The sequence below is a fragment of the Rhinatrema bivittatum genome, chromosome 4 (assembly GCF_901001135.1).
Source record: "Rhinatrema bivittatum chromosome 4, aRhiBiv1.1, whole genome shotgun sequence".
Lineage (NCBI taxonomy): Eukaryota > Metazoa > Chordata > Amphibia > Gymnophiona > Rhinatrematidae > Rhinatrema > Rhinatrema bivittatum.
Window position 1 is genome coordinate 74,144,630 of NC_042618.1, and position 24,687 is coordinate 74,169,316.

At 41.7% G+C, this 24,687-nt stretch overlaps 1 protein-coding gene across 3 annotated transcripts in view; it reads left to right on the forward strand.

The window, feature by feature from the left end:
• The first annotated feature begins 223 nt into the window (after positions 1–223).
• The window catches only part of MAP4K5 (mitogen-activated protein kinase kinase kinase kinase 5), a 341,354-nt gene continuing 316,890 nt past the window's right edge, over positions 224–24,687 (forward strand). Inside the window, exons 1-2 of one of the 3 annotated variants that reach the window (XM_029598355.1) lie at positions 224–481; positions 803–999. In XM_029598355.1, the coding sequence (XP_029454215.1) occupies positions 892–999 (108 nt within the window). In that variant the 5' untranslated portion in view covers positions 224–481; positions 803–891. Of the gene's footprint in view, positions 482–515; positions 1,000–24,687 lie in introns of those variants that run through there. The other 2 variants (XM_029598353.1, XM_029598354.1) reach the window with 2 other exon arrangements.

Genomic DNA, 24,687 nt, shown 5'->3' on the forward strand with positions numbered 1-24,687 from the left:
TATTTTTTTTTAATCAAAATAACGTATATAAAAATATTTTAAATCATAGCGTTTAAACCCAGTAACTAGTAAGCCGGGTAAATTGGTTTTGCTCAGAAACTGACAGCAATGAAAAATGACCACAACAACGAACTTAAAACACCGCGCAGGATGCCCGGAAAATATAACCCCCGAGAGCGCACGCGCGCGGCTCTTCCGCCAGCCCTCAGGCGCAATGCGGTCCTTCCTACAGCGGGTGGCGCTCGCGCTTCGTGTTACTGTGCCAGGTGGTTAGCTGTCTGCGCGGAGAGCGCTCCGCCGTGCTCAGTGACGTTGTCCGTATTGGGAGAGCTCAGAACGTTGTTGCTTTGAATCGGTCTGAGAGTTCTAGAAGTCCGGGTACCGGAGGAGCCGGCCACCGCGCGCGCCGCTCTTGACCGCCCCCCCTCCCTCCCCCACCCCCCAACCGGCGAGGATACAGTGGACTGTGTGCGAGCGCCAGGTAAATGTCCAGCTGGGCTGGGTCTCAACAACTCCCCTCGCGCTCTGCCTGTGTTTGCACGCGACCGGGGGAGGGAGAGTTCCAGAGCTTAGGTCTCAGACTCACAAACAAAAGGGGGCGAGGAGAGCGTGTGAAAGGGGAAGGAGGGTTTCTCTTAGCCGGCGCTCTGCCCTTACCGCGGGAGGGAGCTGTTAGCGGCAGGAAGTGACATCCCCCGGCAGATCGGGAGAGGAAGGAAACGCTGAGACTTGCCTCCCCTGGACCGGGAAACTGCGGGGACCGGCCGATGCTAAAGTTTCTCGCTTTCTCCCCCCGTGGCAGGAATGGAGCAGGGGCCTGGCTCGCAGTCTTAGTCCCCCTTCCCTACCCCCACGCCGTGCTGGCAGCCGGAGCCTCTTCCCGGAGCGATCATGGAGGCGCACGCGCGGCCGAGCTCGGAGATCTCGAGGCGGAATCCGCAGCAGGACTTCGAGTTAATTCAGAGGGTTGGCAGCGGCACCTACGGAGATGTGTATAAGGTCAGTAATAATGTCTCTTGGCAAGCGCAACCTCCCGTCATAACGCGCCGGGTCTGCAGGGATCCTCGGTTCCAGAAATACGAGAGAGCCTCTCCGTCTCTAGGCCGCCGCGGCTGGTATGTTAATTATCTTCCCCGCAAAGGGAAATATTTTCCGCTTTGGTTAAGAAAACTTTTTCGTCTATTTTGGAAAATATGCAGAGTTGAGGCTTTTTCCTCTGGTTAAAAATAGTTCGAATTAACCAGCCACAGATAAAAGCAACAGTGGGAGGCTGGTGTGCAACTTTGATCCATTTGCGCGTTGTAAACTTTTCTAAATAACACTGCATTTGATATTTGTGGCTGAGTTTAAACCATTGCTTTGCCTTATTTTTTGTGTGAATTGACATCTTTAGAGTGGGGAAAGTAATTATTTTTTTCAAGACTGAAGGCTTAATATTCTTAAATTGATAACATATTTATTTATCTTGAGACTGCTATATAAAATGCGTTTAGTTTTATAAATTGAATTTTAGTCCGATCAATTAAAATTCTTAGTGCATAATTTCTAAAGTACAAGTGAATGCCGTTTATGCCAAGCGTGAAACTTCTGTAATCCTCATCCTCTTGTAAAGATTTGTATTAAAACAGTCATTCAAATATAAAGGCACTATGCCAGTTATAAATACTGTGGTTACAACACCATTTCTTCCCAACACCCGAAATACCAGCTTCCCAAGGGTGGTGTCAGAACATTTCCGTGTACAAGGCAAAACCACAGTGAAATACCTTGATGAGAATTGATTTGTTTAACCCAGCAGTATTTATCTAACCAGCTACCTTCTGGTTAATATTACTGCAATAAGGAAAGTGATGGATGTGACCTGTTCCAGGTAACTTCAGATGAATTATACTGTTAGATTGATGTTTATATCTGGTCATAAAAAGGGAGGGGTGAGATGCAATGACGGCAGAAAAAGACCAAATGGTCCATCTAGTCTGCCCAGCATGTTTCTTATGATAGTAACTGCTGATCTGTGCAGGTTACCCCCATGTTTCTGTTACGGGTAGTAACTGCTACTCTGCAGGTTAACCCCAAGCCTTATATAGAGCATTAAAACATAGAAATGACGGCAGAAAAAGACCAATCTGCCCATCTAGTCTGCCCAGCAAGCTCCCTTATGTTAAAGGTATCAATATTTACAAAATTACTGTTAGCAACATTTTTACGGGGTGAGCAGGTTTCTTAATTCAGACAATGCTTCTTGAACATGTATCAAAGTTTGCTGTAGTGCAAAGTTAGTGAAAAATTAAAGCCAAGATCTTACAGGAGCAAAGGTTTGATAACATCTCTTGGGATTCTGGTGCCACTTGGTATTTCCCCTCCCATAGTTTATAGCCTGGTCATTACAGCAACAGTCCAGAGGCCGGAGCCATGCATCATGGGCTCAAAACCTGGCCACCAGCTGACTCCTGTAGCGATGATCCACAGTAGCATCCCCAGCCAACCTGACATAGGAACCTTGCATGGAAGTGTTCAGTACTTGCCACTGGACCACCAGGCCAGCTCAGTTTTATTTCTTAATTTCTCGGTAACTATAGTAGATCATTTACAATGTTTGAGATATAATATAATGTTTGCTAAAGTACAGTTCAGCAACTCTTGCCTTATGCAGGGCTGGAGAGAGCAGGAATTAGGCTCATGCCAGCTAAGAAAAGTAAGCCCCTATGTAAGGTTCTGATGTGATACTTAATAAGAGAAATCGTTTTCTAAATTTCCCAAATAATTTTTATTTATTTATTTAAGAAGGCTTTACGAGCTTTTTTGTTAGCAAATTCTTCAATTACAATTGAAAATTGTATTTATACGTGTTAGAAATAGATATATTTAGCTTTTTTTTTTTTTTTTAAATTTGCCCAACAAAAGTAGGCCCTTTCAACATTGTAGGCCCTAGCCAAATGGCCATGCTGGCACCCCCTCTCTCCTGGACCAAACTTTAGAATTTGATGCCTGAAATCTGCAACAGCCTGTGGACCACTATGCACTTCTTGTGTTATATTTGCTGGACTTCATGTCCCCTAATCCTCAGAGCAGATACCAGCATTTACTGAACTGTGTTGCAATCTTTGGCAGAGAGGAGATCTATGTAGGAGATTCTAGTTACAATACCGTGGCTGTATAGGGAGTAGTTATGCATTCCAGGAATTCACATATATGCTGTGCACAAAATATTTGGTGCATGCGACCTAGTCATTCCACTTGCATGTTCAGAACTAAGTGGGGAAAGTTGGCTGCATGATTGTTTTCAATATAACAGGCATACTGCCCTTAATCTGTATAGTCTCCAGTTGCTTTTTAAGAAACATTTTTTTTCCTGTGGTCTGACAGTGTAATATAGTTAGGGAGCAAAACTATAGACCTGGAGATTTGTTTCAGGTGTCTGTCACTGTGGGACCTGAGCAAGTCACTTAGGGCCCTATATATTAAGAATTTTTCCCACACACCCAAAATGGAAGAAAACCTTTTAGTTCACAGGCCTCTAATTTCTCTGTGCTCAAAGTTGAACTGTATGCTACTTTGAATAGGGATTATTCAACCCTATATATAATCCCACTGTTTGAGGTTAGGAATTAATGATTTGTAGTTTTACTGTAAATTTAGTTAGTGTAATGTTAGATTTGATTGTGTTCAGAAAGATGGCATATAAATATTGTTTAAATTTAGTGCTATCTAAATTACAGTTAAACTAATAAAATATTGTGAAGCGCTTTTTTTTTAAAGTAAAAATGACTGCATTTTACCAAACAATATCGCTCCTGAAATATTTTTTTTCTTTGAAGACTTTTTTAAGGTATGCTCCATTTAAAATTAAGCACCTTCCAAATCAGTAGTTTGTAAAGATTTTTCCTGTTTGAGATGTACTAAAGCACTATCATAACATCCTCAAATTCACATTAATGTGAAATCCATGTATATCAGATTATTTAAGTTTCTCCTGTAGTTTTGTATTGACTGTTTTTAAAATGAAACCTGAAATATTGATGAGGTACCTTGACCAAAGCTGGTAACCTGATTTGTTTTATTTGATTATTTTTCTCTTTTCATGCTCTTCAGAGTGGGTTACATTCAGATACTGTAGGTGTTTTCCTGTCCCTAGTGGGCTCAAAATCTGTTTGTACCCGAGGCAGTAGAGCGTGAAGTGACTTACCCAAGGTCACAAGGAACATTAGCGAGATTTGAAGCCAGTTTGCAGCCCACTGCTCTAGGTTACTTCTAGCAACAAAAAAATGTTAAGTCTTTGGCTGATTATTAAACTCTGGGCGATCTTCATGGAGCCTCATCATGTGACACCTGCTTTTCTAGATGGAGAATTACTGTTCTTAGATTCCACTTATTACAGGGGTAACAGGATTTAGTTATGGTTACATTTAGTATTTGATATGCCTTGGCACAGAGCTAACTTTTTTCTGTTTGTATGGTATTGAAATTATATTAACTGGAAGAAGAACTTGAACACATCTTTTCCTTTTAATTGTTTTACCTGCCGAGAGAGCCTCTGAAAGCTATATTTCGTTCCTGACTTCCCCTAGATATTTCAATTAGATTTCTCTTAGATCTCGAAAATTTTCAGGTGAATTGTTTTTAGGATTTTAGCTAGATGTTGCTGCCTTCACCAAATTCATTTGTAATATCTCTTCATTTGCAAACTCCTAGCACTTACAGCCTTAAAGTCAGATTAGTCTGTTCTTCCTTCCTGGCCTGACCACAGACAATCTGAAGTCAGAGGATCAAGCATATACATAACTGGAAATTACAAGAAGCTGATTCTGTGTGGAAAGCAGCTTTGCTGTATGTGGCAGCAAGCCCTTACTGTCCAACTGAAAGCTCTCAAAGGTACCTGTGTCACTCCAATTTAGTTCCCTCAGACCCTCTGACATGGGATCTTTGATGTGCCTACCACTAGGCTGTTGGTGACTCTGCAACTCTGTGCAATCCAAACCTCTCTTGTACAAAAGCTACAGGAAACCTGGGGGCAGTTATGCAGCTAACACCTCTGTAGACTATACAGGATTACATGTCTTGACCGAAGGATCAGTAAGTGGCGCATGGGTCATTGGGTTAAGAATACAGTGGCTTGCAAAAGTATTCAATCCACTAAAAAGTCAGCAGATTTGTGTGGATTACAGATAACACACAGATTGTTCAGAAATATGTTTGTTGCAAACCAGTATGCTCTTAACCCATTATGTCTGTGTCCTATTTAGAGGACAGCATCTTAAAAAAATTTTGGGACATAATAGTTTAAAGTAAATTTTTAAAGTCACATTTCATTATTTCTCTGCATTTTTTGTAAAATAAAATTAAAAACTGTAAAATGATTGCATAAGTATTCATCCCCTGTACTGTGGAAGCTCCAAGTTTACACAGATTATTGCCCTAACAGTTGGCTACTTGTGAATCATTAAATGTTGAACTTTTCTGGATAAGACCCCCTAATTCCAGTGCCATCGATCAGACTGTGAATGTGAAGGAAAGCTGTGAAAATGAAGACCAAAGAACAATCTAAGGAAATTAAAGATAAAGTTATAGACATGCACAAGATAAGAAAAGGCTACAAAATAATATCCCAAGGGCGTGGATATCTCAGAGAGCACTGTTGGATCCATCATGAGGGGATAGAAGCTGCATCATACCACCCAGACACTGTCCCTCAAAACTCAGTGTCTGAGCAAGGAGGAGACTTGTGAGGGAAGCCACAGTGACTTTGAAGGAGCAGCAGAGTTCAGTGGCTGAGACTGGAGTGGAGGTGCATTAGTCAACCATATCAAGAGCTCTGCATACAACTGGCCTGCATTAGAGGGTGGCTAGAAAGAAGCCATTATTGAAGATAAACCACATCAAAGCACATCTGCAGTTTTCCAGAAAGCATTAGTGACCTAGCTAATATATAGGATTAGGTTTTGTGGTTGGATGAGATAAAAATGCTCTGAGGTAGATTTTAAAAGCCTTGAGCGAGCAAAAATGGCCATATAGGCACGCAAGTGGGCCATGCAGGAGCTAGGCAAATTTTAAGTAGCCGGAATGGGGACACATTAATGTACGTGTGCCCAGAAAAGGGGCAGGGCATGGGCGTTCCAGAGGCAGAACTAGCCCTGACACACGTAACCCCTTATTTTTCCTCAGCCAGTGCATGTGTGTTACGCACTTAACGTTGCTACATCTCCTCTGTAGGTGTATGAGACAATGAGAAAGAGACTCTATAAGGCTCAGCCTGACACTCAATATATGGACCATTGTAAGGGGGGGCACTTTGATTCTGGGTGAGTTTTTGGGAAGGGGGGGTGGTGTTACAGAAACATTCAGATGTATTTATTCTAAAATTCTTTAATGATGTCAATTTTACATCTTATAAGTGACGAAAAGGAGTTGATTTGTACAATGCAGCTAGCAGAGACTCCAGTGTACAAATCACCTCCTCTTGCTAGAATTTTCAACGCGCTTAAAGTCTAAAATTCTTTAATGATATCGATTTTACAATGAATACCTCTGTTTTTGTAGCACCACCTCCCAAACCCCAGCCTTACAAAGTCTCTCTCTCTCTCTCTCTCTCTCTCCAAACACGCATAAGAGATTTATGTAAAGGCTGCAGACATGCGCATGAAGATATTTTAAAACCTAAACATATAATTTATAAAGTAGCGTGTATCGTTGCATGTGACAAGATGTGCGCGTTTATGGGCACAAGTGCGGCCCTTTTAAAATCTGCCTGTATGTATGACACAAACCTAACACTGCCCATTCCTCAGCAAACACCCTCCCAACAGTAAAGTACAGGGATGGCAGCATCATGTGGGGATGCTTTTCCTCAGCAGGTACTGGGCATCTTGTTAAAATTGCAGGACGGATGGATGGTGCACCATTACAGGGAGATACTGCAAGACAACTTGCTTCAGTCTCCTAAAAAACTAAAACTTGTGAGAAAGTTCACCTTTCAGCAGAACAGTGATCCAGAGCAACACGGGAGTGGTTGAACAACAAAAAGATGAATGTTCTACATTGGCCAAGCCACAGTCCAGATCTCAATCCAATTAAGAATCTGTGGTATTATTTGAAAATTGCAGTTCATAAGTGTCATCCAGCCAACTTGGAGCAAATCTGCCAAGAAGAGTGGGCAAAGATTACTTCCAAACAATGTGCAAAGCTGGTTGAAACTTACCCCAACACACTTAAAGCTGTTATTGTAGCAAAAGACGGTTCTACCAAGTACTAGTCTGAAGGGATTGAATACTTATGCAAGCAGCATTTTTTAATTTTCAGTTTTATTTTACAAAAAATGCAGAGAAATAAAGTAAATTTTTCAATCACAATTCATTAAGAGCATATTGGTTGGCAATAAACCTACTGTCTGAAGCACCTTGATACAATCAGAAACATGTTATTCCAGCTTAAATTATGTTTAAATATGAACAAAACTGAATGCATACTAATCACCAGAAAAAACGCCACACCAAAAACAATTCCTCCTTTCCAATTCGACAATACCCTCATCCAACTCAAAGACAACGTTAAAGACTTGGGCATTTGGGTAGACAATGATCTAAATTATAAAAAACACATCTCCACAAGAACAAAAGAAGGATTTCACAAACTACAAGTAATCAAACACCTTAAACCACTGCTTCACCCCCATGATTTCAAAACCGTCCTTCAAGCCCTAATCTTCTCCGGTTTGGACTACTGCAATTCTCTTCTAATTGGCTTACCTAAATCATCTTTAAGACCTTTACAGCTTCTTCAGAATGCTGCTGCCAGAGTCCTGACTGGTAAAAAGAAATCTGATCATATCACACCTGTCCTCAACCAATTACAATGGCTCACAATTGAAAAAAGAATCGAATTCAAGGTCCTCTCAACATTACAGAAAGCAATTTACAAAGCAGACTACACTGCACTTGATGACATCATTCATATCCATTATTCTCCACGCACAACAAGAACAACTAGTAAACTACAACTAGTGATTCCATCACTCCCACATGCCAAACTCTCTTCCACCAGAAACAGAGCCATTTCCATCGTCGGCCCAAAGTTATGGAATTCATTACCCCAGTACCTCACCGTTCAAGAAAACCCAAAATCTTTTATGAAAGACCTAAAAGCCTGGCTACTCAGCCAATCTCATAATGACAGCTTGCACAATGATCTCAAAACATAATACCACAGCCTTCCATAGCCTCCTAACATTCAATCTCCCCCCTGACAATTTTATCCGGCCTCCTACAGATGTCTACTATTATGCTTGAACTCAGTTTTTTCAATGTACCTACCCTTTGGTATATCTTGCCTTGTTTATATTAATATTATATGACAGTTCTCAGCTTGTTAAATGTAATTGTTTTTAAAACTTTTTAATGTAACAGGTTGTTATAATTGTAAACCGGAGTGAAGGCAACTCTGCTATACCTCGGTATATAAAAAATGCTAAATAAATAAATAAATTTGCATAAGTTTCATTTGTAGTCAACACAAATCTGACTTTTTAGGGGGTTAAATACTTTTTTGCAAGCCACTATATAGCTTTCAAAGAATGCACAGGAGAAAAGCTTACGCACTGACCCAACGGTGAAAGAGCTGTCACTTTGAAGCCACTGGCTCCAGACCCAGGTAACTTCAACATTACTCCCTCAAAACAAGTATGGATGGGATTTAGGTATTCAGCTAGATGAGAACCTTACTATGAAAAAGCAATTCAACAAATTATTACAGGTTACGCCAAGTTGTGAATATTACATCGGTTGAAGCCTCTTAACATTTGAAGACTTCAGAACTGTATTGCAAATTAATTTTCTCAGACCTATACTACTGTAACTCCTTATTTCTTGGTCTTCCTGCATACCTCTTAAAACCATTACAAATACTACAAAATGCCTCAGCAAGGCTCTTGCTAGGATTCAGGAAATTCGATCACCCTACACCCTTGATAATTTCTGTACACTGGCTGCCAGTATAATCCCAAATCTATTTCAAAGTATTAATGCTAATATTCAAATTCATTCACACTAGTGACATTACAACCATACACACCGCAGAGAACACTAAGATCCCAAAATAAAGGATTGACTGTTCCAACAATACAGACACACACCTGACATGTAAGAGATCATAGCAGGCCCAAAACTTTGGAATTCCTTACCTGAAATGCTGTGTGTAACAGACATTTAAAAGTGAACTACAGACATCTAAAAATGCATACAACCTAACGTAAAACATCAGAATGTAGAGAACTAAAATAACAAGGATGAGATACTAATTGATACATGATAAACAAATTGACGAGAGATTGTACTACATACAGAATATGTGAAATCTTTATTTTTGTATTTCATGTCTCATGTCCTGATCTTTAATATGTATTTGAGAATTCTGTTGATAGGAAGTATACAAAAGACCTTAACATCTTGTAATCTATCATTATCTGCTGATTTATACCTATGAATGTCGTCATTGTGTAAACCATTGTGATCTTTACAAAGAACAACGGTATATAAAATTTCTAAATAAAATACAGGATGCACTGCTGAAAAGACATCTATCCGGCTCTTTTATTTCCACTATACTGGAATGTAACACAAGTTTAAGATTTCACTTTACCTTTACCCATATAAATTGGTAAAAATATACATAAGATTCTGGCTGTTTGAGGCCCAGTATCCATTAAAAGATTAGGAAGAAAAGAAAAGTCCTAGTTCACTGGTTCCTTATTGGATATCCTAGGACAGTGGTTCTCAACACAGTCTTTGGGATGTATGCAGCCAATTGGGTTTTCAGGATAACCAAAATGAATTTGCATGAGAAAGATGCATATCATGAAAGCAGTGCATACAGATCCATCTCCTGCTTTTTCCTTATAAATATTCTGAAAACTAGACTGGCTGGGTGTGTCCCAAGAACTGGGTTGAGAACTGCTGTCCTAGGAGGTGAAGATTTTAAATGTTAAGCAGCAAAGGTTGGAATAAATAAGTGATAGATGCTGACATGCCTTATATCTATATGTGACGTCCTTTCATGAATTATATAAAGCAAAGAAAGATTGTGAGAAGTGTGTGAATATATATAGCTATTCTATGGATATCAAAACCTGAAACAGACAAACAGTGATATAGGAATAAGAATGAACATTTTATAGAAAACATTTTTTGCTTGCAGATGCTTCTAAATCAGGTAACAGAATTCCTAAAGTTTGCGTACTTGAGGCATAAGATATACCATACTTGGTCAGATCAAGGGTCCATCAAGCCCGGTATCCTGTCTCAAACAGTGGCCAATCCAAGTCACAAGTACTTGGCAAGTACCCAAGCATGAAATAGATCCTATCCTACTAATGCCAGCAACAAACAGTGGCTGTTCCCTATTGATTAATAGCAGTTTATGGGCTTTTCCTCCAGGAACTTACCTAAACCTTTTTTAAACCCAGCTGTACTAGCTGCCTTAACCATATCCTCTGGCAATGAATTCCAGAGCTTAATTGTATATTGTGTGAAAAAGAATTTTCTCTGATTTGTGTTAAATGAGCTACTTGCTAACTTCATGGAGTGCCCCCTAGTCCTTATATTATCCGAAAGAGTAAATAACCGATTCACATTTACCCATTCAAATCCTTTCATGATTCTGTAGACCTCTATGATATCCCCTCTCAGCCGTCCCGTCTCAAAACTGAACAGCCTTAACCTCTTTAGCTTTTCCTCATAGGCCAGCTGTTCCATCCCCTTTATCATTTTGGTCGCTCTTTTCTGTACTTTATCCAGTGCAATTATCTTTTTTGAGATGTGGCGACCAGAATTGCACACAGTATTCAAAGGTGCGGTCTAACCACTGAGCAATACAGAGGCATTATGACATCCTCCGTTTTTAATTGCCATTCCCTTTCTAATAATTCCTAACATTGTTTGCTTTTTTGACCACCACAGCACACTGAGCCGATGATTTCAATGTATATCAACTGACGCCCAGATCTTTTTCCTGGGTGGTAATTCCTAAAATGGAACAGATGTAGAATAACAAAATCCTACATTTTGGGGTAGCTGAAGATTTTGAGGCTTTAATCTTTTTTCTCAGAGCCAGCAAATGCCTGGCTGCTTGGCAGTGTAAGAAATCCCTATTTCTTCCCTGCCACTCTCAACCCAGAGCTACCAGCCTGGGCAGAAGAGGAGGGAAACCCTCAATGTTTCCTCCACAATGTCCACATCTGCCTGCTAATGCTGATTGAGGAATACAAAGGCAGCGTATCCTACAAGAAAGGTGTCTGTTGCAGGAGGTATTTGAATGAATTCTGGGGGGATGGGCATCTGCACATCTCTGGACTTTATCCTGGAAGAAGTCAATTGGGGAACATGAGTATTAGGGATGTGCAGCTCCAAAATTTCCCGTTTTTGTTTGGCCTTTTTTTTTTTTCCAGTTCATTTGCAGAACAAACAAAATCTCATTAAACTGCAAAAAAAAAAAAAAAAAATCCCCCTCCAAAACAAACAAAAAAAAAGCCTCCCATGGCCCTGGAAGTATCCTCCCACCTTGCCCATCTGGGTCTCCCTGGACCCTTCTGACCTCCATTCTTGTCACTAAAATGTAACAGAGGCTGGGCCTTCCTAGCTGAGCCTCCCCAGGTCCCACCCCATTAAAATCTTCTGGGACGCTCCCTTCCTGTGGTCCTTGAAAAACCCTTAGGAGCAAGACGAAGCCTATTTATTTTATTTATTTTTTTTATTTAAAAGTGTTTATATACCACTTTTACAAACATAGGCTTGCTCCCGCCTCCACTCCAGGACTTTAAAAATGGCATCATCCATCTGGAGGATGGCACCAAAGTGATGCCACTTTGGCACCTTCTCTGGTGCAGCTGGAACCATTTTGTTCAACAGTTGGATCTTTAGCAAGTATATGCTTTGCTCCTGCCCTTAAGGATTTTTTTTTTTAAACTTCTTATTTTAATGATTTTAACAGTACAAAAACAAGAAGAGATTAAATAACATATCAACAATTGGTGCACTGAGAAAAATAACTCCCCCCCCCCCCCCCCCCCCATCCCATCCCCCTGGAGAGACAGATGTCTCCATATGAGCTTAACAGATGCAGGGTGAGAGTATGGCAAAACCCCACAAGGCAGCACATTACGTTAAATAATAACAAGGACACTTCCATCACCCGGGCAGTGTCTCCCTATATTTCCAATAGGGTGACCAAATGTTATCATGTAGAGGTAGATTTTGTTTGAGTGTAAGTGAGCTTCTCCATAGTAGCAGTGTCTTACATCTGACTCAGACTTCCACAGTGGGAGGCGATTTCCACAGAAGGGCAATTGTGAGGCGACCAACATGTTTTAAATGGTCCGCCAATTTCTTCTGTGAACTAGTAAGAGTATGATTCCTCCACAAATTAGTGATGTGATAATCCTTACCAACATAAAAGAATTGTAAATGATTTGGAGTGCCCCAGTGATATTATACCTTTATTATGCAATAAAGTAGTAGGGGGCTAAAGCTCTCCTTTCAAGGTATACTACGATAAGTCTTGAAAAATGTTTCTTTCCACCTTGAAATCCAAACCATCTTTTCCTCAAATACTGCTGAGAATAACTTGTTTATCTTTAAAATAATGCTACTATAATTCTAGGGTATCTTCATCCTTCAACCTGTGGCCTGCCAAGTCTGTGCACTCTGTCAAACCTAATAGACCTTTCTGCAAAGCCAAGAACATACAGACTTAAAAATCTTAAGGAGCTTGGCTATATTCTCCTTTCGATTAATTTCCAGAATCCCCTCTGATATTTCTTCATTGGCGATTTGCCAAATCATCATGTTGCTCCTTTAGCATCTTGGTAATTTTTTCCACATTCTTCTTCAGTCTTTTGTAAAAATCAGCAGTTGAGTCAGTTTGTTCCGTGATATGTAACTCATTCAAAGCAATTCTCTCCTGGGGGCGCTGTTTGCCGCGAGAAGGGATGGCTGCTAGTGCTTGAGGCTCCAGCCCTGCTTCTGCACGGAATAACAACTCTGCTGCGGAGAAATTGCAGAATTTTTATTTTAAACACGGCCCCAGTTTGGGCAAGAATTGCGGGCAAAAATCACTGGACATAAAGGGCGTTGCTCGCCGTGGGTCAGGAGTTTTGGCAGTAAGTACAGCCCCTGCCTCTCTGTCCTCCCGGCCGCCATCTTGGCCGCGAAACTAAAGATTTGCCTCCCGACGCAGGTCAGCCTGGGCAGCAGGTTTTGAGAAGCTGCCTACAGCAGTAATTTCTTCACAATTAAATAAAATTTCAAATTGAATAAATTTTCTGCAGTGCCGATCGCTGAGTTCCAAGCTGGCTGCTGGCGCCCATAGCTCCCGCTTTTTCCCCTTACCAGCCGCCATTGGAGCCACAGGAAAAACTTTCCAGCCACAATTTAAAATTGTAAAACCGGAGTGTTTTTACTCTCCTGGCCCTTACCATTGAGAATCTGGACGCAGGCTCGGGTTGCACCAGAAAGGGGACTGCAGCCCATTTAAAAGCAGCAGAGTGGACCGTGGAGCGGCAGGGAGGCTGAGGGAGAGGGACAGCATAGTTCAGCTTTCTTCTGGGCAGCCATATTGGTAGCACATAACCCAGCAGGGGCATTGGAATAGGAAAGATATCTACAGGCACTTAGCCATCACTTTGCACTGGGGGAGAGCAGCTCTCTTACAAGAGGCAGTCCATATTAATTACTAATTATATACCTTATCAAAGCAGGTAATTTTTCAGGACTGAGCTGTTCACTGTGGCCCAGCAGCGTGGCTGACGCTGTCACAAATTTTGATCGTTGTCCATTACCTGCAGCATTTCATATACACAGCATATGCCCAGCAGCAAACTATAAGCAGCAAAATTCAAGCAGCATAATATAGGTAACACGATTTAAGCAGCAAAATATCAGCAGCTAAATCCCCACGGAAAATTACAGCAGCATAATACAAGCAGCAAACTGCACGCAGCACATTATAAGCAGTACTTTTCAAACAGCCTAATATATGCAGCAGCAAAAAAAAAAAAAAAAATTTCAGCAGCAACATATAAGCCAACAAATTTACGCAGTAAAATCCAAGCAGCAACATTTCCGCAGCTAAATTCAAGCAGCATTCACTAAGCAGTAAAATTTAAGCAGCCGGACTCCTGGTGATGGCATCACCCAGAGGATAATTGGAAACGAGAGCTTCGCGGCTCCCTTCTGACCTTCCCCCCAGAATTGGGCTGAAACTGCGGTGATTTCCCCTGAATTTTCCCAGTGGGGCCCCTTGAGTACCTCTGCTCCCAAGGCCGAGGTGAAGACTGAATTTCGCGGGAGTAGATAGCAAGCACTCCGCGTTGCGATCCCCCATCTCGCGCACTCAAAATGGCGCCTGCTCGATAGGACTGCTAATCACAACCTTCCGTATGCGGCAGCAATTTGGGAGGCGACCACGGGGGTAGCGAGCAACGGAGTCCTAGGGCAGCTGAATCCATCTAAAAGCAAGGAGGCTGTAGATGATCGGGGTGCTGTGAGTGAGAAGACCCGAACACGGACCTTGTTCTGCGAAGTAGCCACGTGGTCAGGATGGCGGTGGTTTCAGCGTGTTCCCGTCTTTGAACTCTGGGTGACAGCTTGCTGCTTCGGCGTGCTCGGTCTCAGAGGGGTCAATCACAAAGAGTAATAATATGGACATTACAGCACGCTAGTTTGCCTGGTTCTCCTATTATGATGGCACTACCGTGAGTGCAGTCCTTCTTTCATTATTTTGGTCATTTACATACTCGCTGACATTTCTGGCACTGCTTATAAGTATTGGTCTCACTGTTGATCTCCCAGAATTTACATGTCAACTGCCTTGATCACATAGAGTTTTTGCATGTGGATAGTGCCTCCAGCCCTGAAACCTCTGTCTATCTCACATTTTATTCCATGCTGAGACCTCTGCAGATTTTACTGGATACAGTAATCAGAAGATAAGTTCTTCCAGAGTGGATAGATTACTGAGCATTGCTAACGTCCACTGTGGGGGATATCAAGGAATGCGCCATAGGAGTTCCCGGGCTTGTCCTGAGCGAGGAACTCCCACAGCCAGAGTGGCTAATAATATGGATGGTGCGAAACAACTCACGTCAGTGTCGGAGGATGTCTTCCTGCAAATCTCGTCTCGGGTCTCAGGAGCACTGGATGAGAGACTTATTAGGCTACAGACTATGATAGACGATATAAAGGGGACATTGGAAGGACAGGCCAAGCGGATGGGTGGTGTGGAGCAAAGGATTAGTGATCAGGATGATAGGCTGGTAAATGCAGAAAGACAGGTCCAACAACTTATGGAACAACAGGCCATACTCCTGACCTGGATAGAAGATCAAGAGAATAGAAACCGAAGGAACAATATTAAAATAGTTGGTATCCCAGAGATTGTAAAAAAATTGGAGCTGTATCATCTTATAGAGGACTGGCTCCCCAATCATTTGGGCCTGACATCTTTGGCGGGCCAACTACGATGTGAACGTGCCCATCGAATGGGTACCTTACGGGAAGGAGATAATAGACCACAGCCTGTAATGATACGTATTCTAAACTGGTTACATAAGGTGCAACAGATGCGAGAGTGCCAAAAACGCCCGGTGATAGAATATGAAGGAAATCGCATCTTGCTCTTTAATGATTTCTCAGCGGCGGTTGCCACATAGCTGAGGGCAATGGCGCCTGCGTGTACTGAGCGACATAAGAGGCATCTCGTTTGCACTACTTTACTTTATCCGGCGAAACTAAGGATAAACCATGATAACAAGACTCTCTTTTTTTTTTTTTTTTTTTTTGAAACCCGATGATGCCTCTGCCTTCCTGGCGAACTTGGTTCCAGCAGGACTCCCTGGAGCGGGAGCCGCCAAATAAATGCCACTCACAATAGAGAATGGCCAGGACCGGACTGTTCTCGAAGGAAAAATTGGAAATCTGCACCATGAGATCACTCATAATTGTGTTGGTTCGGAGATGGTGTCCTTGTTTCTTAATCACTATCTTCAGTATTTTGTTCTTTTTGTGTGTGGGCTGATTAATGGGAGTTATTTCTAGAAAATGGGTTATGGAGGGGGATTATAACACTTGGGTGCCACAGTTTCGGCCCTATGTTTCAGTTCTCAACAGTTACAAAGTTATATTGTAATGTTCTGTACTAATTGTCCAATTTTATATTTGCACTGTAATTTTGGCGGGGGGCGGAGGAGAACTTTGGCATGCCTCGAAAATGGGGGTTTGTCAGAGTTCTGGGCCTCCTAAGGATGCAAATTGCAAGATGTAAGTATGAATGGATTGTTAACTGGTATGTATGTTGTGCATGGAGTGTGTGGGACTGGGTGATGGGGGGGTCAGAAGGAATCCCTAGGAGCGGCAGAAGTACTTTTGACTGGGGAACAGTCTATACATGACACTGGTGTAGCAAGATATGAGCTATTTCCTTATGATCCCAGATGCTCAGGCTGGGGAGCCGAAGGATTATCTATATTGACATTTTCTTTATACATTTTATTCTGGCTGAGCCTCTAAGACTCTAATGTGATGGCTGCAGTAAAATTTATTTCTCTTAATGTAGATGGAATTCATTCCCCAATTAAAAGAGGGAAGCTTTTGATGGCATTTAAACGTATGAATGCGCAGGTGGTGTTCTTCAGGAAACCCACTTATCAGCAGGTGGTGAACATACCAAGCTGAAAAGAGAATGGGTGGGACAATGTTTTTTCTCCTCTTATAGTTCTCGAAGAAGAGGTGTTGCAATATTAATTCATAAACAACTGTCCTTCCAGTCGGAGAGGGTCTGGCAAGATCCAGAAGGCCGTAACATCATTGTCCAGGGATTGTGCAACCAACAAAAAGTGATCTTGTGTAATGTATATGCACAAAATGTTTATAATCATGATTTTTTCACATGCTTGTTGGGGATATTGAGGGAGTTCACAGACTATACAATGCTGGTGGGGGGAGATCTCAATTGTGTAGCTAATAAAAATGAGGCTTGTCGACCGCCTAAGTCTGCAGAGCCAGGAGATAGTCAAAAGGGGCCTAATTTTCTGACCCAAGAGTTGCGCCTCTTGGATATATGGAGGACTTTGCACCCTGGAGAACAAGACTACACCTTCTTTTCTCACCTGCATGGGTCATGCTCTCATCTTGATTATTTCTTAATTTCAGACTTTCTGTTCCCTAAAACGTCGATGGCCACAATAGGTACGATAGCCTTATCTGATCATGCTCCGGTATCAGTTGTTGTCACCTTGAGTAGCACACCGAAACCTCCCTTTTCCTGGCGTATGCTCCCTGGTCTACTCCTGGACAAGGAATTTTCCCGGTTACCTGCAGGAGAGATGGGAAGATTATCTACAATTAAATTCGAGTCCGGAGGTAACATCTGGGGTTTTATGGGAAGCAGGAAAAGCGGTGATGCGCGGGCATATTATAGCACACGTTGCCACTCAGAATAAGGCTAGAAATGCTGCGATACTTAAACTTACTGCAGAGTTGAAAGCTGCCCAACTTCGGCATATGCAGGAGATGTCTGAGACTTGTAAAAGGGAGGCAGAGGGTATCCGTGAAACGTTACAAGAACTGTTACACCAGAAAGCGTCTAAATCATTGCGCTATTATCAGTTTCAGATGTATCGTTATGATAATAGATCCAGTAAGCTATTAGCTAACTTAGTACAGGTGCGTGGCCCTAAATCTTTCATCACTAGTATTAAGGATCGCAATGGGGTGTGACACGTTACTGCGCAGGCGATAGCAGATAGCTTTCATGAATACTACAGCCAGTTATATGGGGATAAACCAAGCAATAATGAGATGAGGGAAGAGTTTTTTAACAATGTGTCTTGGCCTCTGTTTTCTGTGGATCAGCAGACCATGTTAAATAAACCAATAGTAGATATGGAAATTCATGCGGTGATACATAGCTTGAAACCAGGCAAGGCGGCGGGGCCAGATGGATTAGGACCAGAATTCTATAAGATCTTAAAATTTCCTGTGCTGCCGGTGTTGCGGCAATATTATAATGGGTTACTTCAGGATCCCGCAGTTAGTCCCCTGGAAAATCAATCTGCTATAGTTCTCCTGCCGAAACCAGGCAAGGATTTGCAAGATGTTGGCTCCTACCGGCCTATTTCTTTAATGGTGACCTGAAGATTTTAGCTGCTGTCCTTGCTGCTAGATTAAACTCCCTCCTGCCTTCTGTAATCCATGAAGACCAAACGGGTTTTATTAAAGGGTGGCAAGGAGTAAAGAATGTGAGGCGTTTAATAGGAGTGTTAAATTTTCATCCGACAACGGAGGCGGTGGTCTTGAGTCTAGACGCGGAGAAAGCCTTTGACGCTTTCTTGGAATTATTTATTCTGGGCTCTGCAGACTTATGGTCTATCTGGTCCTTTTCTCATTTGGTTGCAGGCACTGTATTCCAATCCTAGCGCCCGTCTCCTCATTAATGGGGCATTGTCTACACCCTTCCCTATCCACTGTGGGGTATGGCAGGGGTGCCCCCTCTCGCCTCTTTTATTTATTTTAGCGTTGGAGCCTCTGGCAATTAAGTTAAGGCTGGATGGGGAATTTAAGGGTCTACGTCTGGGAAGGCATCAGATGAAACTGGCAATGTTTGCTGTCGACATTTTACTATTTGTTGGCAATCCGAAAGCTAGTATCCCAGTCATCTGCCATTTTAACTCTTTTCACAGTATAGCAGGTTAACAATTAATTTTGCAAAATCGGAGGCTTTAGCGTTAAATCCTAAGGTGCAGGGTCAGTGGAGGGGAGATTTTCCTTTTACTTGGGCTCAAAACAAAATAAAATATTTGGGGGTTTGGATATCACTCTACATAACATACATAACATAACCTCTTTTCTCTCATGCATGCAAATAAAATGGCACATCATTATTATATATTGATTTATCTTATGTAAACCAATTATTGTTTTAGATATTTTTTATTTTTATTGAGTATTTTTGTAATTTTACGCTTTTTATAATTTTATAATTTTACAATCTTACGTTTTTTAAGTTTAACTTTTATTTGTTTGGTTTTTTTATTTAGTTATGTAAACCGTTTTGATTAAACACTGTTTGTAAAGACGGTATACAAACACTTTCAAATAAATAAATAAAATCACGAGATCTTACAGACCTCTTTGAGCTCAATATTTCCAATACGATTGCAGCTTGGCTGCCCAACTTCAGACATGGAGGGCCCTGCCTCTTTCCCTATTGGGCAGATGTGCTTTGCTTAAAATGGTTTTATTGCCGAAGTTACTCTGTAAGATACACATGTTGCCTTGTTGGCTGACAGGCAGGGACGTTAATTGGTTACAAGCAGCATTTCAAAAATTTGTGTGGGCTGGAAAGAGAGTTCGGCTGAATTATAAGCTGGTGACATATTCTAGAGGGGGAGGGGGGCCTAGGTCTGCCAGATGTTCGACTCTTTAATGCAGCCTGTCAGTTACGTTTTGTAGGTGAGTGGCTCCTTGATCGCTATACTTACTGTGAAGATGGGCTTGTTATTAGTATGGTTTCACTCCTGTCGCCAGGCTTGGCGGTGGCTCCGGAGTCAGGAAGGCTTGACTGGACTCGTCTCTCTCTTAATGCCGTTGCTGGGTAATTGGTATTTTCCTCCAGGGCATGAACATTATGCTATTTTTGATGCCTACAAAAAGGACTCCCGTTCATGTACCAATTTTATTCTGAGGACACTCCACTAGTGCAAGACTTTGCATCATTGGCTACAGATTATGAATTACCAGCTAAGCAATTTTTTGCATATTTACAAACGCGCCATTACTTGCAAAGTTTCAAGTGGACAGATGACCAGTACAGACAGGAACATCTATTCGCCCAGTGTTTCTTTGATGTGGCCTTAAAGCAAAACTCAATAAAAGGATGGTGCGAGATGGGAAGAAAGTATCGCACACCTCGGCATCTCTCATACCTGGCGCAATACTGGACAGAGATGGGGGGCGACTAACATTTCCTCATCCTACTTGCTTTCATGTTTTAAAAATATGCAGAAAAGTGTGCCAGATTTATTACTCCAGGAATTACAATTTAAAATTTTACATCATATTATTTGTGATGATGTGCGTCGTTATCAAATGGGGAGATTTACATCGCCCATGTGCATCAAATGTAATCATGACAGGGGAGCTTTGGTTCATCGACTGTTTACGTGCCCACAGTTGGCAGGGTTTTGGAATGAAGTATTGACTGTTGCTCAAAGTACGCAGTCAACCATTGGCAGGAGGGGCAAGCTTCTTCTGTAGGGCCTACGAGGTGCGGTGCCAGTCTATAAGGTCTCTTTGGACAGGTTTGGCCATACTACTATATTATTGGCTTGCCGCATGGTCCTGGCAGACTGGATACAACCAAATAAACTCCCGACCACAAAGGCATGGTACTATCGAATGGCCTCCACTATGCAACTGGAGAGATTAGCCTCTTTGCAGGGCTTGAGACCACCGGACTCGGACTATAGGCAATGTTGGGCTACCTGCTTTACCTTAATGCTGCTGGAAATCCAAACTTATTTGCTTTCCCTGGAATATCACTCTTCATGGAAGTGACTAAACTACACTAGTTTATAGTAATAGAATCCATACCCTTGGGTCAAAAGGGTTGGGCATGGGAAGATGGTGGAGGAGGGATTCTTGGACCTTAACGTCCGGCTGTATATGTTCTTCCTCTGAAAAAGTATGTCTTATGAGTCCTATGTGCTACTCTCCTAGGGGTTCGGGGAAGAGGGGGAAGGGATTGGCTGAGTGCATGTATGGGATGAATGGTGTGAATGGGAGGTGTGACTGACTTAATAGGCTTTGTCTGGTGGTTATATCCATCGGATATTGCAAAGGAGTGGGGCAGTGTGCCTAGCATCAGGTGAAAGCACAGTTCAGGGGTGTGGTTTGATATTATTGTTGATCTGTAGTGGGATATCGGGCACCTCTTCTATGTTTAGATGGCTGTACTGTTTTTACTCTTCAATAAAAATGATTTTGACAAAAAAAAGCAATTCTCTCCAAGATTTTCACCCGTTTTTTTGAGGTCAAGAGATTGCACTACTATCAGACGTGAGTCTCTTGATCTTTTTGACAAATTTTAAGATCACAGATTATGCTTCCACAATGTTTTAATTCTGCTTAGGATTCCCTACAGCATTAGAACTAGAGATATCTGTAGGCAAATCAGTAGAGGGCTGTTTGGGGATCTGTTGAATTTAACCAGAGTAGCAGCCTAAAATTACTTGAACTCCATTTTGATGAAGGATATAATGAGGAAGCAAAAGAGATTACTATAAATACTGTAGAGGAGACCACAGTCAAAATAAGTAAAGCTTGTCCGTTGTAAAGACACTTCAAATGGTCCAAAAAAAAAAATTCACAATAAGGAAGTACTGAAATAGCATCAGGAACTTTCAAAATTATTCTTAAAACATATAATGACCAATCATAGTTTGCAGCTTTTGCTGTTTTTCTAAGTTTTTGATCAAGAAAAAAGACAAAAAGGGTTGTATCCTTTACCACTGCACACTCCAAAAGAAGATATAAGCAATTGTGTTCAGGTTTTCAGTTGTACTCCAACAATCCCATCTTCAACCCAACACCCCCCCCCTCCCGCCCGCCCGTGCTGCAGCATGCATCAGCCCACAGTCTGTGGGAAAGGGATCAAAGCTCCAAGCCCAAATCACACAGGGGAGTAGTTGTCACTCTCTTGAACTGGTAGCGCATCAACCCATTTCTGCAAGATTGCCGTTCAGCGCCATGTCCAGGTCTCGCCCAGATGCATAGAGCTGCCGACAAGCCTATTCTCATTCAGGCATTCCAATCCATCACAGCCCCGAATTTGTCGAGTTGCTGCAAAAAAAAACAAACAAACACCACATCAATGATTTGGGAGAGTAAGTGCTCTGGGGAATGTAACAAACATCTGGATAAAAGTAGGTAAAATAAGAAAAATGAGGATTTAGCCATTTTGGGCAGGAGAAAAAGGCTCAAGCATCCATTTTGGAACTGATCCTCTTAGTCATTTTAAATTATTTTAAAATACTTGCTTTATCAATAAACAGTCTTTTTGACATAGGCTTAGTTATGAGCATGTCTATTATAGTTGGCAAGGTAAGTAGTTTTATTTTTTAAAGCTGTGTAAGGAGTGGGAAATTTATCCCTTGTGCAAAATAAATATATAAATACTAATGGCCTTCTTGCTTTTCCAAACTTTATTTTATTGAAAACTTGAATTTTCAGTTTGTTTAAAGTTTTATTAAATAAAAGTAAAAATGAATTTGTATCTGCTTCTGTAGTTCTTTTGTTTATACTTGGAATGTTTTTTTGATGATAGATAATGTTTGACCTTTTTCTGAGGGAAATGGATCTGAACCATAAGTCTGGAGGATGCAAAGCAGCTTTTGTACTGCAGTAAGTGCTTTAGGGGTATCTGCTTCATGTGCAAGCACATCTAGTTTATGCTTCTAAATTCTGGTTAGGAGTTATTTATAAGGGAGTCATGCTTTCAGGAAACTGTGATAGGAACATTGATTAGTTTTTTTTAGTTTAGAATGTTTTTATACTACCTAGAGATTTGAAGGCAAAAGCTCTTCACTGTGTTGAATGTGTGAAGTCTCTGTTCAGGAATGCCTCTTTCTGAAAGCCTCTATTCCCATCAGTATAATAGAGCATGGTAGTGCTGTCACAGGAGTCCAGCTGGGAAATTAGTCAGTGGACAGTTGTCCCTTGGCCTTTAATTTGAATGGCACAAGAAGATTTTAGAGTGAAAAAAGCACACTGTTTTTGCACAATTTGATGTCTTTTCTTTTTACAATTCTTACGGATTTCTAAAGTGTTTTTTTTTCTCTGTTTATATTCTTAGTACTCATTTTCAGTGCTTTAAGTACCATTCTGTAATACTTTTGTGTTCTAATTATGTTTAAATTTGTGATTTTAAATGTTAATGGGTGGTGTTGGATGTTTTCTTTTGCATGAGGCACCTTGTGCATCTTGGAAAGGGAACTATAAAGTAGTGGTTCCCATCTTTTTTTTGTGTTGCAGCACACTTGGTACAGGGTTCACATAGTTGTAGCACACCACCACTTTCACCATGATCACTTTCTCTTCTCATCCCTCTACACCCCCCCCCCCCCCCAATTCGCTAGCATTATTATCAGCTTCCCTCTTGCTTCATCATCCTCCTCTTCTCTCTCCCATCACATTTCTTCCTCACCCTCTCCCAACATCATCATCCGCTTCCTTTCTCCCTCCATAATTCTGCCTGTCATGATCACCTTCTCTTTCCTCTCCCCCCTCCACACCCCATGGCAAATTCAGCTGTCCCTTCTTTCCCCCATCCTGGGATTGGTAGAAGTTTAAGCAGCACTTATTTGGTGCTGGTGCTTCTGCTTCTTCCTGCTCTGTGAGTTTCCCTCTGCAAGCTGAACTGCATGGGGCCACAGGTCTTGCAAGGCTACAGGGTCAAGTGCAGAAGCCACCAGAGGGGGAAGCAGGAACAGTTGCACAGCACTGCTGTTCAATCCCCCTCCCCCTCCACCACCAATTGACAGGCGGTCATCCTACAGGCCAGGAGGGGAAATAAAAAAGAATGAAAACTACATTAAAGTGAGCATTCTAAAGCCCAAACTGCATAGAATGAGTTACTTAAATATGTCTTCCTGCAGCAGTCTGAGGTCCTGTGGACCCTCTTATTTCTTTGTTAGTAGAGTTGGAGCTGAAGTAGTTGGCATGGAGTCCCTGGTGGGATTTTTCTCAGCTACAAGGATAGGTTCATAGGAACATTGTTTGAGAGCCTTGTGATGGCTTCATGGGTGGATTCTCTATTACCTTGCGACTCTAGGAGTGGGGCAGTCAGAGATGGAGGAGATTAGAAACATTGTGGTTGCTCCTGGTCTAGTGGGAGGACCTGAATGGTCTCTCCAAACTCCACTGAAAGTTGAGCTGGTGAAAATAAGGCTGAACTACAATGATGACTGAACCAGGAGAAATGGGAGAGCTTAATCCTTGAACCACGGGGACAGAATTGGATCTTTGGTGGTTTGCTGATTGAATTCATTCATTCATTCATTTATTATTTTTATATACCGACATTTGATGATTGAGTTCAGGTGAGTAGATTAGTGTTCTAGAGACACTTCAGACCACTTTGGATTGGACTAGACCAGTGATGGCCAACCTTTTGAGCTCAGTGTCAAAATTCATAAAAAAAAACGAGCATAACTCGGGTGGTGTGTCACTTCTAGAAAAATCCATAATTTTGTGATATTTGTAGCTCTAATCCATAACAAAAAGTTATAATTTTAATATGTACTGTATTTATTAATAAAGCAAAAGCAAATAATTCTTTACCATACCTACTTAGTGACTTTTTTGTTGCTGAATTTCATTGACTAAATCTTCAATTGAAGGTTGGTATTTTGTACGCTTCAAGCCCAAGCAAGCGTTACAAATTTCATCTGTCAGTCGGTTTCTTTTATTGGCTCCCATTCATTTTCACACCACTCCCTTCCCATCCCCCAGGCATGCACACATTCATTCTCATACACACAGACCCCCAGGCAGGCACTCATGCAGTCACACACATATACCCCTATGCAGAGTCCCATTCATACACATGCACACACTAAAGGCAGACCCCCCCTCTCTTTTGCCAGCA